Here is a 15,126-nt window from a genome sequence, read left to right as displayed (position 1 = left end):
CAAATTTTTGGTTTTTTATGGTAATTGATTAAAGCATTATTTTCAAAATGTTCCATAAATAGGTCAGCTAAAGCCAGAGAGAGGGAAGAGCCCATAGCCAATCCCTATTTTTGTTCCCAAAATTTGTCTTGATACATGAAAAAAGTATTATTTATACAATGTTTATAAAGATCTACGATGTCTGGAGGAAAGAGGTCTTCAAGGAGATTCACAGTTTCGTTTCTTGGAACATTTGTAAATAGGCTGATAACGTCCAAACTTGCTAAGATGTCTGAAGGTCCAATGTAAATATCTTTTACCTTCTCAATAAAATGTGTACTGTTCTTGATGAAAGGAGATGTTTTTCCTGTGTGAGGTAAAATCATGTTAGTGAGATGTTTTGCCAAATTAGAGGTCGAAGAGTCTCTTCCATCCACTATCAGTCTTAAGGGAATACCTATCTTATGTATTTTTGGTACACCATAAATTCTTGGAACTAATGGGTGTTTTGATTGTAGAATTCTTTTAAGTTCTTCAGTCCAATTAGGCATCTTTTTAATTAGATCATTGGATCACTGAATATTGTCACCAGTAAAAATACTACATGAAAAATTTATATCATTACTAACTTCCTATCTAAAATTTTTCTACAAATCAGTCTGTTTCTTATCAACGCTCCAACATTATCAGAGTTTATATTTCTATCGTCTAAGGTACTTTGTACCGTATCAATCCGCCTATATCTTGGTCTTCCTCTGGGTTGTTTTCCTGCCAACTTAGCAGAGAACACTTGTTTTGCTAATCTTTCCTTGCCCATTCTGTTTAAGTAACCATAGCACCTGAGATTAGCTCTGCTGACGCATTCCTGGATCCTGACAATGTCACGTTCTTTTCTAATATCCTTGTTTTTAATATGATATTGCCACAGATGCCATCTGTTCACGCCTCTAATCTTTCTCAGGACTCTCATATCTTCGGTCTCTAGTCTTTGGTCAAGTGTTTTACTTCTGACCCAGCTCTCAGATCCATAAGTTAAAACTGGTTTGAACACTATCTTGTATACAGCTAATTTAGTGTTCCGACTAATTTCTCTCTTATTCCATATAAATTTATTCATTTGACTTCCTACCATACCAGCTTTGTTGATTTTGTTGTCAATTTCCATATTTAATTTACCATCTTCACTAAAAATCATGCCTAAGTAGCTGAAATGTTTTACTTGTACCACAGGTTCCCCGTTCACAACACAGTTGACATTTTCAATGATTCTACCTATTTTCATTGTCTTTGTATTTTTTATGCTGACCTTCATACCATATCTATTACAACAGTTATTCAATTTAGTCAGGAATCTTGCAAACTTGTAGCGGATTTATTTAGAAGTATAACATCATCCACATAAAGCAAAGAGCTGACATTAACATCTCCAATTCTGATATCATGTTTAATACCACTTTCCTTCATAATGTGATCCATATAGATAATGAATAACAGAGAGGATAATGTACATCCTTGTCTCCACCAGATTTAACATTAAACCATCTTCCTGTACTTCCTTCAATTCTAACTGCTGACTTACAATTCAAATAAAGACTAAGTATCACTTGATATAATGCCCCATTGACACCATATAACTGTAGCATATGGAATAGCTTCTCTCTTGGCATCTTGTCATATGCCATTTCCAGATCGACAAAACTTAAATATAGATCTTTGTTATATTCCCATGATTTCTCAACTATTTGTCGTAAAGTGAAGATCTGATCCTGACAGCCTCTATTTGGCCTGAATGCTGCTTGTTCTTCACCAAACCTTTCCTCCACAATTCTTCTCAACCGTTTCTCAAGTATACTTGTATAGATCTTGCCAGGAACACTTATTAGGGAAATACCTCTGTAATTCTCACATTCAGTTTTATTTCCCTTTTTTATATATGGGTACAATTAGAGCTCTACTCCAATCATCAGGAATTCATCCCTCCGTCCAGGCTTTCTGAACTATTCAGTGCAGTCACTGTAAGACTCTTATACCACCATACTTGTGTGCTCAGATTTGGTCACCTAGGTTTCTTCTTGATGGGGAGGATGTGGAGAGGATCCAGAGGCGAGTGACCAAGATGATAGCAGGTCTGTGGAATGAACCGTATCAGAACAGGTTGAGGATTTGTGGGTTGCAAAAATTGGTTGATAGGCGGAGGAGGGGAGATATGATTGAGACATTCAAATTACTGAAGGGTTTCTATAAAATTAATTCAGAAGATATTTTTGAGAACAGGGCTGGTTGTGGGAGGACTAGGGGACATCCATGGAAACTGGGCAAAAGTGTGGTTAGTAAAGGTGTTAGAGCTGGGTTCTTTACTTTTAGAGTAGTGAATGAGTGGAATGCGCTCCCTGAGTCTGTAGTGGATGCTGTGACAGTGAATGAGTTTAAGGCGAGGTATGATAGATACTGTATGAATGTCAGATAGTTGTGATGAATATGATTTGGTGCCTCCCTCGATGAGTCTAATGACTCCCTGGAGTTGCCCGTAATAATAGTAATAGTAATACTTCAGCATTTCTGGTCGAATATCATCTACACCAGCTGCCTTTCCACATTTCAAGCCTTTGATGGCTTTTTCTACTTCAAGTACGGATATGTATTCCTGACTGTATGCCTGTTGAGTGTTTTTTACCACTGTGCTATCACTGCTCGTTTCATTTAGCAATTTTTCGAAGTAATTACTCCATACTTCAAGGATATCTTTTTCTCCCATTTTCATGTCACCTTCATCATCTCTAACTCCTTTTTACAGCACGCTTTCCTCCATTTCTAAGCTTCTTCAACAACCTCCAGAATATCTTACCACCTTCTTGATATTTATTTTCAATGTTCTTGCCAAAGTCTTCCCATGACTTTTGTTTAGCTAGTTTTACACAGTGTTTTGCTATCTTTCTTTCATTTGTCTTTGTATTCTCTGAGAGCACAAGCTGACTTATTTGTCAGGAACTTTTGATATGCTTTCTTCTTTTCCTTCACTGCCTCTTTAACTTCCTGTGTCCACCAGGGAGTTATGATTTTTCTATCATTGCAGACAACCTCATCACATGCCTCTTTGGCTGAATCAATCAGGGTTTTCTTGAAAGCTTGCCACTGAATCTCCAAGGTTTGGTTCCTGTTCTTAAACTCTTTCATTTTTTCTTCAATAATTTTTGTATATTTTAGTCTACAGTTCACATCTGAGAGATGCTCAACTTTTATTTGCTTTAAAACTTTCTTACATGTTATTCTTTTCAATATGAAATTCAATTTTATCCTGCTCAAGACTAAATAGTGATCACTTCCAATTTCAAATCCTCTGTACACTCTGGTGTCCCGCACCAGAGAGAAAACATCATTATCAGCAATAACATAGTCAATGAGACTTTTCTTATTCCTTGCCTCTTCTCTCTATGTGAATTTGTGCACATTTTTATGTTGGAACATGGTGTTAGTAATAACCAGTCCATGTCCTGAGCAGAAATCCAACAGATATTTGCCATTATTATTAGCTTTGCTCTTTTCTCCAAATTTTCCCAAAATATTTTTGTATGTCTGACAATCATTTCCTACTCTGCTATTTAGCTCACACAAGGACCGACTTTTCCTTTTTCATTGTTTCAGTTGCTTTCTCTAAAGCATCAAAAAATTCTTCCACTTCTACCTTAGTAGAACCTTCTGTGGGACCATAGTCACAAATAAGTCTCATTGTCCAATTCCCCATTCTGATATTTGCCCACATCACTCTCCTTGAGACTGCCTGACATTCAAGAAGATTAGCTCATATTTTGTGTTGAATACTATGGCTACTCCTTCTTTTCCTTGATTGTCATTTCCTGAATATAACATTTTGTATTTATTGTTCAGAAAGATCTCACTAGTTTTTATCTTTTTTGTTTCAGTCACCCCTATTATGTTGATCTGGTACTTATCTAATTCCTCAGCTACCTCCATTTCTTTGCCATTCAGGCTTCTTATGTTGATAGTACCGATCCTTAACTCTGGTGATGTTGAGTTGGGGTGTGTGTTTTCAGATTTGTTCCAGTAGCTGACTTTTCGCTGTTCACCCTGGTTCCCTGGCAAAAACAACGGGGGCCTTGTTTAACTGGGCGATGCCCCAGCCGGCATGAAATTTTGTCATGTTGTACCATCATTTTGTATATTGGTTTAAGTCAATAAGAATACAATTTGGTCGGCTAAATCTCAAATTGCCAGCCCATCCTCGTTCATTCAGTATCCAGGTAGATACCGAGCAGGGTGCACCATGAGAAGGTGAGGATTTGATATGAGGTCAGAAGCCCTGGTTGGTTCTCCACATTCCTTTAAAGGCTATGTGGAGGTCTCCTTTCAGTTATACAGCTTTGACCCTTAAGCAGCTGTAAACATGGAGATTTTTAAAGTCCTACAATTAAAAAAAATTGTCTTGTTAATTCTCTTATATATTCCATTAGCACTCATGTTGATGTCTCATCTAACGCCACTGCTGGGTTGGTATTAGGTTTTTGCAATATATTTAATTAATCGCCTATTTCTATTCTTTCATCCAGTGAAGATGAAACTATATCAGCATCGAATGGTTTGAAAATCAATGAGTCTACAAGAATCTAAATTACTTTACCATAACAGATTATTAAGCTTAATAGAAAAAGAAAAATGAGAGTGGATATAAATAAAAATGGCTTAATGCCAACCCATAAGTCACAAAGTTATTACAAGCGGGGAAATTTTGGCTATGTACACTGTGAAACACAAATAATTCATGCTCCATTTATTTATAACAGTGAATTTTATTTCTTTAATCTTTATACCAGCAGTCTCTGAAACTAAGTACTAAAATGGAATAATCTAAATTAACAAATACAATGGAAATTTATTCAAATTTGCTCAGAAAAGCTACAAAAAACCGAAGCATTCTTCCTTAAAAGCACACTCTACAATATATGTGAAATAGCAAACATTTGTGATTCACTAGTACACGTTTCTTTATGTAAATCACATCTATGAAAGGTTGGAAACTTATTAGATTTGAATACAATTGATGGATTGACAATAGTATATAGTACAGTAGAGTACAAAAACCTGCTGTAGAGACTAAACATAAAACTCTGCTTAAAAATCTGCTTCAAACTTCAAATAAGCAGAATTGTGGTAGTCTCACAATGGGAAATGAAATTTATCTCCCACCCAAAGACATTCAAGTGGGATTCAGACACATAATCTATTATCAGTACAGGTAATAAGTTGTGGGTCTGAATTACACTGAAAGTAATGGCTAAAATGTGGATGTTCTAACCATTCAGCCAACCAGAATGGAATGTATGATGATTAAAGCAACATTCTAAATTGTTCACACTAATATCCAGCCATAGTGAAATATTTTAAAGAATATTTAATAAAAGGATATTCACAGAAGCTATTAATATAAGGTTGAGAGTCACTTCATATCATTCTAGTATAAAATATGAACAGCTTGCATTTATGTGCAAAAAAAACTTATAAAGTGCTATTTTTTTAGAACTAAAAACAAATAGTGCCATATTTTAGAGTGGTATTTTATTCTTACCTCTTTCCAACTTCCTCCACAGGTCTGACAGAAAGGTGCAAGAAAAATTCAGTTAATTAATGTTATAAAAAGTGAAGAACTATATGTGTACAGTTTTTTAATGTTAAACAAACAACTGACAGATTTTGACTGAAATATGTAAAAAAAGTATTCACTTATTGCCACATAATCAATAAATATTGATGTAACACAGAAATATGCATAAGGTTATTAAAGAATAGGGAAATATACTATTTTCTTGCTTCTTATATTGCAATGCTTATCATGCAAAATGTGCAAAAAAAAACTTAAAAAGTGCTATTTTTTTAGAACTAAAAATAAATAGTGCCATAATTTAGGTGCAATGTTAACTAAAAGATTCAAATCAATAAAACCTAAATTTGAAAGGGCTTGTTTTTACAAGGCTTTATCTTGGCAACTACTTTTCTAAAGAAAGCTGTTTTATCATTTTCTTATGGAAAAAAAAAACTAGAAAACTTTTTATAAATCATTAATAAGCTGCATTATGACCATTGCACTAACTGCAGCTCACAACAGTTGCAAAGAATCATCACCAAGTCCAAATCAGACTTTGAAAGGGCCAAATGCTGCAAACTTGCCTGTTCAAATGGCAGTCGCTCCTTCTGGTTCCTTTCCAAGGCCGTTGGACACAACTTCTTCCCACTCAGATTTCTACCACTCCCAATCCTGATGGGACTGTAGCTACCTCCTCTAAAGACAAGGCCAACTTACTGGCATTACTCTTCTCTTCCAATTTCAGCATCGAATGACCTGGGCAAAGTTCCCTCCACTCCATCAAGAATCGCCCACTTAATGTCTACCATAGACTTCTGATAAAAAAAAAATCTGAAGAATCCTTAATAAAATGAACACTTATTGTGTAGTTGTGCCCCAGAACTAACACTATCTTGCATAGCCTCTTCAGTCTATCCTATTCAACTAGCATCTACCCTTCAATATGGAAACAGTTCCATATCTAGCCCAGCACAAAGAAAGGGGATAAAAGTTAACCAGTGGTGCACCCTAAGGAGGGACCCCAAAGAAAAAGAAAAAAAAACACCAGAAAATTTTCCAAAAATCTTTTCCTAATTAAAATTCATTTTTTTATTTATGTCATGTTGTGTCTTCTATTTCTATACTACTTATGAATTAGCGGTCACATAAGGGGAGAATATCCTATAGCTCTTGGGAATCACAGCCGATATAAACACAAGGTGAATGAAGTAGTGCTCAGGCAGACTGAGTGCTACTTCATTTGCCTGAGCCTGGCCAGAGGAGATCACGGGTATCATGTATTGGTGATCATTGCAGATGCTCAGTCATAAGTCATATGCGATGTGTAGTGCGTATTCTCAAATCGTCTACTCAACTCGCCTCCCCCCCCCCCAAGATTAAATCCTGAGTACACCACTGAAGTCAACCAACGAACTACTGTCCAATTGGTCTCACTTCTGTTCTCTCTAAAATTATGGAGAAGGTCATCAACTCTTGAACTACCTAGAGACATACCAACTGATCAGTATGGATTCCGCCAATTGCAATCTACAGCTGATCTTGCTTTCACCGCCCATCTCTGCAGGTCATGGAGAAATTTGGAAAACTCGTGTGGCTGCCCTCAACATTTCAAAGCCATTTGATTGGATTTGGCACAGGGGCCTACTTAACAAACTGCCATCCTATGGTCTGCCTTCCTCACTCTGCAACTGGATTGCAACTTTCTTCTCATTGGCCACTCACTACATGTCATGGTGGACAGAAATCTCCTCAGAAACCTCCACCAATGCAGGAGTACCACAGATTCTCTTCTTTCACCCACTCTCTTCCTCTTGTATATAAATTACCTGTTCTCACAGACTTCCAATCCTATCCATAGCTTTGCTAATGACAGTAGACTCCATTCTTCCTTTTCATTCAACAAACATTGTAATTCTCAAATATTAGAATCAGCAAGATCTACCATGATCAGGAACCTGAACTCAGATTTCTTACCTGTATCCCAGCAGGGCAAACTTTAATGTCATCAAAACTCAGTTCTGCCTGATCTTTTGCAAGAAAGAGCTCATATCCCCCCTCTCCCCTACCTTCAGTAATACTCAGATATCAAAACACAATCAGATTTCCATTCTTGGACTGACATGCACATGCACTTCTTCTGATCTTTCCTGGCACAACTACATTTCAACTATACCTTCTGCAACTGCCAAAAAAACTTAGTGATGCACCAAAATCCTCTCTGAGATTGCTCAATTCTATCCAGAAGAATGCAATCTGGCTAACTAATAGTCTCTCTCTCTCTCTCTCTCTCTCTCTCTCTCTCACACACACACACACACACACACACACACACACACACACACACACACACACACACAGATTCAGTTTCTATCTTATGCCTCTTCTACAGATACTTTCATGGACAGTGCTCTGCTGAACTATTATTCCTCCACTTTCCTCCAAAAACAGGAACCACTGCTAACCAACACCCTTTTACAGTCCATATTGAAACTTACTGAAACAACTTCACTTTATGATATAACCAAGTGGAAAAATCTTTCAACATCTATCTCTAATCTTGAGTCCATATAGTCGGAGGTAGAGCTGACAGGAAGAGATATTTAATAAGATGCTGCTATTGGCTAGGGAATGAGAAGGGTGATGATGAAGAAATGTAGAAACAATTTCAGTTAGTGAACAGTGGAAGAGTAGAAGTATAGATATGTAAAGGAAGGCACATGAGGATCGAGAGTTTTAGATCTGATCAATTAGAGAATGTGACTGTGAGTGGGGTTTCATACTTTCTTCAAGTTGGTGGAAGTGATCATGAAGTAATCACTTGGGTTGTGGAGAGCCATATGAAGACTTCTCTGAGGTCTTCATATGAGGAAAGGATATACAATGCTGGTGATTATGCATAGCTTATAGGAGACAGCTTGGAGCTATAGCATGGAATGAAGTGTTAAGTGGGAGGTAGATAAATACTGCATGGGAATTGACCAAAACATATTTAGCAACCTCAATGTGCAAATGTCTGCTAAAGGTCAAAAGACTGAATTAAGTAGGTGTCAAATGGATGAATACAGGAATTAAGCATGAAAATTTGGAAGAGGAGGATACTGTGGAGCAGAACAAGATGAATAATGGTAGCAATCAATTGCACAAAGAGTATAAAGAGCAGGCCAGGAAGGTGACTTAGTTGGCAAAAAAAGAAAAACTATAGTATGAGCAGAAATTAGCAAATCAGGTGAAGTAAAACCCTAGAGAATTTTTCAGAAATGTGCCAAATAGAAAGAAGAATGATTATGGTAAAATAATGTTAATGGATGAAAATTATAGAATGGTATCTGCTACAGAAGATATCACTGAGTTATCCAGGGAACAATTTATAAGAGTATTTCATTCTCATCTGGGTGAAATCATGACAAATTCAAGTAGTAGGAGAGGAAGGATTAATTGGGAGCAAGTGGGAGAAAATAAATAAGCTTCATACAGATGTTCCAGGGAATGTTCCAGGGAATGTTCCAGGGAATTGGCAGTATCAATGGCAAGCCTGTCTGATAAGTCTTTCAACAGGACAGGTTCCAAGAGAATAGAAAGAAAGTAAAACTGTTTCACAGCATAAAGGTGATAATAAGACTGTAGCTACAAATTATAGGTCAATCTATATATCTGGAGCGGATAAGGTATTGGAGAGATTGGTGAGAACAAAAATACAGGAATGGGCTGATAACAGTAGTATTCTCGACATGGGTTTGTTAAATTGAGATCAGGTTTTGCCAACTTACATCCTATAATGAGGTGACAAATGTCTTGTACAAGGGAAATGCAGTGGTATACTTAGAGTTTGCAAAAGCTTTTGTTAGACTGCCACATAACAAGCTGTTAAATAAACTGAAATAGATGGGAATGGATAAGAGACTAGTGAGTTAGATCTGTGACTGGCTGCCAGATAGGTATCAGAAAGTTATATATAGGGTTTCAGTATCCAAAATGAGTAAAGTCACTAGTGGTGTACCAAAGGGATCTCTATTGGGACAATTATCATTCAGTTTGTATATTAATGATATTGGGATGAGTTTAACTGGTGATATGCAACTGCTTGCAGATGATGCAAAATTGGAGAGAGAGAGAGAGCATGGCGGAGTCATGCAGATGTTGTAGCTTTAAAAGAGAATTGACTGATTGTGTGAGTAGGCAACAGTACGGAACTATCATTTGAATGTTGCAAAGTGTAAGGTTTTGAAATTTGGTAAGCAATGATCGAATGCAAAGTGGGGTGGGGGAAACTCTAAAGGAGGTAGAGGAGATGGAGATCTGGGAGGGTGGTGGACAAGAAGCAGAAATTCAGGAGCCCCATTGCACAAGTTGTGAAAATCATCACATCGGATAATGGAAATGATGCAGAGGACCTTCACCTGCAGAAATAAACAGGTTATGATTCCATTGCATAATGCCTTGATCAGGCCGCACATGGTTTTTTATTATTATTATTATTATTATGTGACACCTCCAAGGAGTCCAAAGACTCATTGAGGGAGGGCACCTGCTCTACAGATAGCTTCAATCAATGAGTCTTTGGACTCCTTGGAGGTGTCACATAATAATAATAATAAACCATGTGAGGTCTGATCAAGGCATCATGCAATGGAATCATAACCTGTTTATTTCTGCAGGTGAAGGTCCTCTGCATCATTTCCATTATCCGATGTGATGATTTTCACGACTTGTGCAATGGGCTCCTGAATTTCTGTTCCTTGTCCATCACCCTCCCAGATCTCCATCTCCTCTACCTCCTTTAGAGTTTCCTCCACCCCACTTTGCATTCGATCATTGCTTACCAAATTTCAAAACCTTACACTTTGCAACATTCAAATGATAGTTCCATACTGTTGCCTACTCACACAATCAGTCAATTCTCTTTTAAAGCTACAACATCTGCATGACTCCGCCATGCTCTCTCTCCAATTTTGCATCATCTGCAAACAGTTGCATATCACCAGTTAAACTCATCCCAATATCATTTACATTTAATAAATTAGAGAACACCTGTAGAGCAGGTGTCCTCTAATTTCAGTCTATCGTCATCTACACTAATGCTACAGCTGGTCACTGGGTTTTTCGTGGTGATGAGGATATGTTAGAAAGGGTCCAGAGAAGATTCACGAAGGGTAGTAAGTGGTCTTTGGAATGTGGAGTGTGAAGACATATTGAAAGAATGTAAACTGCAAAGCCTCAAAAATAGAAGGAGGCAGAGGGATATGACTGAGACATGTAAGTTAGTTAGAGGTTAACATGGAAGATATTTTAGATTGGGGTAGAGGGGAGGTAGATTAAGAGGTCATCCCTGGAAACTGTATAAGGAGGGTGTGAGCAGAGGAGTGAAGAGAGATTCTTTGCATGGAGAGTGGTTGGTGAGTGGAATGCATTGCCTGGGAGTGTTGTGAATGTAGACACTTTGAATCAATTGAAGACAAACTGGATTTAGCTTTGTGTGTTGCTGTACAACCCATAATGAGTTGTGACTCCATGGAGTTCAGATGTTAATAATAATAATAATAATTTTTTATTGGCATAGGATTTTCAACCTAGTATCAAATGCATCTTAAATATGACTTTCAGGTTAAACAACTAGAACAGAAACCAGAAGATTCGACAATGAAAAGGTGTGAACTATATGTACAGAATACAGAGTCGATGGTCTAAATACATTAAGGTTCTAATACATTAACAAGATATCATTAATTAATTTTTAAAAAAATTCCAGAACTTATGAGGAAGAACTATTTCCAATAAAAAGAATAATTTCAGTCTATCACTTCTGTTTATATTCAGATGATGCAGCAGGGTTTCACAACTTTCTATGATAATAAAAAAATCATATAAGTAAAATCCATATTATGTTTAGTCAGCATGACTATGGCCAATCAAGACTTGATTGACCATAGTCATGCCTGCAAGTGTTTTTCCCCCCTCTATGTGGATCAATTGGAAGTAAAACTACCATGCTCTGCTGCAGTAAATTTAAGAGTATGACTGTTTTTAGAATCTGCAGCTGCCTCAGAAATCAGCCTAACCTGAATAAATACGGATGCTTAAAACTTTCCAAAATATGGGAAACACTAATAATTTGAGATCCTAGTTTACATCTGAGGATATCGACAAATACCAACAGAGGGAACTCCACCTAATTAGTATTCTTGCCTTTTGTTTACATGTTTTACTTGGTTTTATATTTCCTCTGTGTGTGTGTGTGTGTGTGTGTGTGTGTGTGTGTGTGTGTGTGTGTGTGTGTGTTAGAACAATTAAATAGTGTTCTTAACCTTTTTGCAGTGCGGTTTTACTCCATTAAGTCTCCGAAGAAACCTGCTAAAATTCCCAGTCTATTCAATCATCTCACAGGATCTTCACATTATTAATCTATCATCTTTAGTCCAGCTTCACTTCAAACAACTCAACATTCCTCTCAAATCATTCCCAATCATTAATGCCCACATTATAGAGAAGATATCCAAGCACAGAACCACAGTGCTCTTGTGCTTGGAGAGTTGCTCTTTAATGGTGTTACTGTTCACATGTGTTCTCCTCAGTTCCACTCCCAGCACATATTACTCTCTGTTATGAGCCCTATATAAGCTACTATGTTCATCTCCTCTACTTCAATCTATGCAAAGGGATTTTGTGAAGTATCCAGCCAAATATCCACGTAAATATTCAGCAATATTTCCCCTCAAGTGTTCCTACTGCAAATTATAAGTGTAATAATCAAGAAGCGAGATGTTAATATCAAATATAATACAATTAAAAAATGTTATCACTTAGCAGCTTTTATGTTTCATGTTTACAAAATATATATTATTAATATAATTTCACAATCTAATAAGAAAGATTATATTAAAAATATTGACCTTCACTGCAGTCTTTTCCACCAAATCCAGCTGGACAATGACATATAAAAGATCCCCAGCCCTCCTCACATGTACCACCATTGTGGCATGGCTGGGAATAACAAAAACCTTTTTTCTCTGGACATCCAACAACTGTACCATTATCAGCAACATAACTAGAAAAAATAAAAAAGTTATCTGTAAAATTTTCAAACCAAATCTTACATCATTTGATGTCATGGAAACAATTAAAATACAAATATACTATGGAAAGATATAGATTATTGTAGATTAACTGTGTTAACAGATCTAATATAGATATGATTCTTGACAAATTTGTTACAGCTGTTATTCAATTTAGTTAGAGAATTCTAGAGACTTACACCAGATATGTTTATGAGTACAATATCATCTGCATAAAGCAAAGAGCTAAGTATGATATCTCAGATATGACAACGTTGGAGTGTTAACAAGTAATAGACTAATTTGAAGGAAAAACTGCTGATAGGAGATTAATAATACCCTTTCCTCACAAACAAAAGAGAACTGAGAAAAAAGTGTATGTGTGGAACTACAAGGCTGGTGATTGTGAGAAAATAGCTTGGAGCTGTAGTATGGAATGAGGAGTTGGGTGAAAAGTAAATATCAATGCTGTTGGGTGATATTCAAGAAATATCTAGTAGAAACAATATCTAAAATGTATTCCAAAGGTCAGCAGGTGAAGAGATTAAGTATGCAAAAGAGAAAAAAGACATTATGGAGGCAACATAAGAGGAGTGATAATAATCAATTCCATGAGGAATACAAAGCCCTGGATTTTTTTTTTTTTTTTTTTTTTTTGTTGGTTTCATTAGCTAACTGCTGAATGAAGCCAAAAAAAAAAAAATCCTAGGAATTCTTTTGATATGTAGCCAGCAAAAATAAGAATGATTATGCTAGGATAGAACTCATCATCATCAAATTACTGACATTTACTCTCAAGGGATGTACAGGATATGATAGCACTACATGAAAAATTTACATTACTAACTTCCCATCTACAGTTTTCCTCCAAATCAATCTATTACCTGTCAAGGCTCCAACATTGTCAGATCTTATATTTCCATCTTTGAAGGCACTTTTTACTATATCAATCCACCTATATCTTGGTCTTCTTCTGAGTCTTTTTCCTGCCAACCAGCAGAGAACACTTGTTTTGCTAATCTTTCCTCTCCCATTCTGTTTAAGTGACCATATCACCTGAGATTTGGGGGGTATGGTCACTTAAATGACTCTCATACCTGCAGCCTCTAGTCTTTGGTCAAGTGTTTTACTTCTGACCCAGCTCTCAGATCCATAAGTTAAAACTGGTTTGAACACTGTCTTGTATACAGCTAATTTAGTGTTTTGACTAATTTCTCTCTTATTCCATATAAATTTATTCAGTTGACTTTCTACAATACCAGCTTTGTTGATCCTGTTGTCTATTTCTATATTTAATTTACCATCTTCAATAAAAATCATGCCTAAGCAGCTGAAATGTTTTATTTGTTCTATAGAACTGGTTGGAGTAAATGGTATAAGGACAACTGCTGAGGAGGATATAGTAGTGAGCAGTTCATAAAGGTCTTTCATCCTCGTGAATGTGACATCATTGAGAGTTTGAGAAAGTGGATAGGGGGGGGGGAGACTGATTGCAAGTGACGAAGAGATATATGGGGAGTTAAGCATGCTTCATGTTAATACAGCTGTGGAAATGTGCCAGGAATGTAACAGGGAGTTGACAATTGCCTTGACATATTTGTTCAATATGAGTCTTACAGTGGGTAAGTTCCAAAGGAGTGGAAGGAAGGAAGGAAGGAAGGAAGGAAGGCAAGATTGTACCACTTCATAAAGAAGGTTACAGAATTCAAGCATCAAATTATAGGCCCAATTTGTTTGTTTAGGCATGATGGTTAAAGTGTAGGAAATGTGGCGAGAATCAAGATCGAGAATTGGATTGATAATAATGGTATTATCTTTGATAGACAGCATGGATTTGCTAAGGGGAGGTCATATTTTAGTAATCTACTTACTTATTACAATAAGCTGACAGAAGCATTGGAAGTGGGATATAGATATACAGTAGTATACTTAGACTTTGCAGAGGCTTTTGATAGATTACTGCATGATAAGTTGATAATCAAACTATACTGGATGGGACTGTATTGGGCTAGTGCACTGAACTGGAGACTGCCTGTCTGATAGGTATCAACAGGTTATATATGGGGAGCAATATCCCAGAAAAGGAAAGTCACTAGTAGTGTGCCTCAGGGGTCGTTTCTAGGACTATTACTGTGTAATATGTATGTTAATGATATCAAGGAAGATTTTAATTTGGACATACATTTGTTTGTAGATGATGCAAAGTTGGGACAAACTATGAAGAGTAGAGCAGAGGTTGTGGCTTTACAAGAAGACTTGAATAGACTGAGTGAATGGGCATTGGAGTGGGAATACCAGTTCAATGTTGTGAAATGCAAGGTTTTAAAATTTGGAAAACAAAGATGGGATGTATAATTTACTCTTGGTAGGGATATATTGTTGGAGATGGAGGAAATAAGAGATTTTGAAGTGGTGATGATGGATAAGGATCTGAAATTTAGTGGACATATTGTACAAATTGTGAGGATAACACAACGTATTCTGGCAATAATGTGGAGGACA

General features: G+C 36.6%; 1 protein-coding gene across 1 annotated transcript in view; it reads right to left on the bottom strand.

Moving 5' to 3' along the window:
- The window catches only part of stan (Protocadherin-like wing polarity protein stan), a 777,611-nt gene that overhangs the window by 410,389 nt on the left and 352,096 nt on the right, over positions 1 to 15,126 (bottom strand). The window contains exon 10 of the mRNA XM_090397383.1: positions 12,463 to 12,617. Within this exon, the coding sequence (XP_090253509.1) occupies positions 12,463 to 12,617 (155 nt within the window). The remainder of the gene's footprint in view (positions 1 to 12,462; positions 12,618 to 15,126) is intronic.

The sequence above is a fragment of the Typopeltis vanoorti genome, chromosome 1 (assembly GCF_054136105.1).
Source record: "Typopeltis vanoorti isolate ZY-2024b chromosome 1, IOZ_Tvanoo_1.0, whole genome shotgun sequence".
NCBI classification, from domain to species: Eukaryota; Metazoa; Arthropoda; class Arachnida; order Uropygi; family Thelyphonidae; genus Typopeltis; species Typopeltis vanoorti.
Note: the sequence above shows the minus strand (reverse complement) of the source record. Positions and strands in the feature narration are given on the sequence as shown.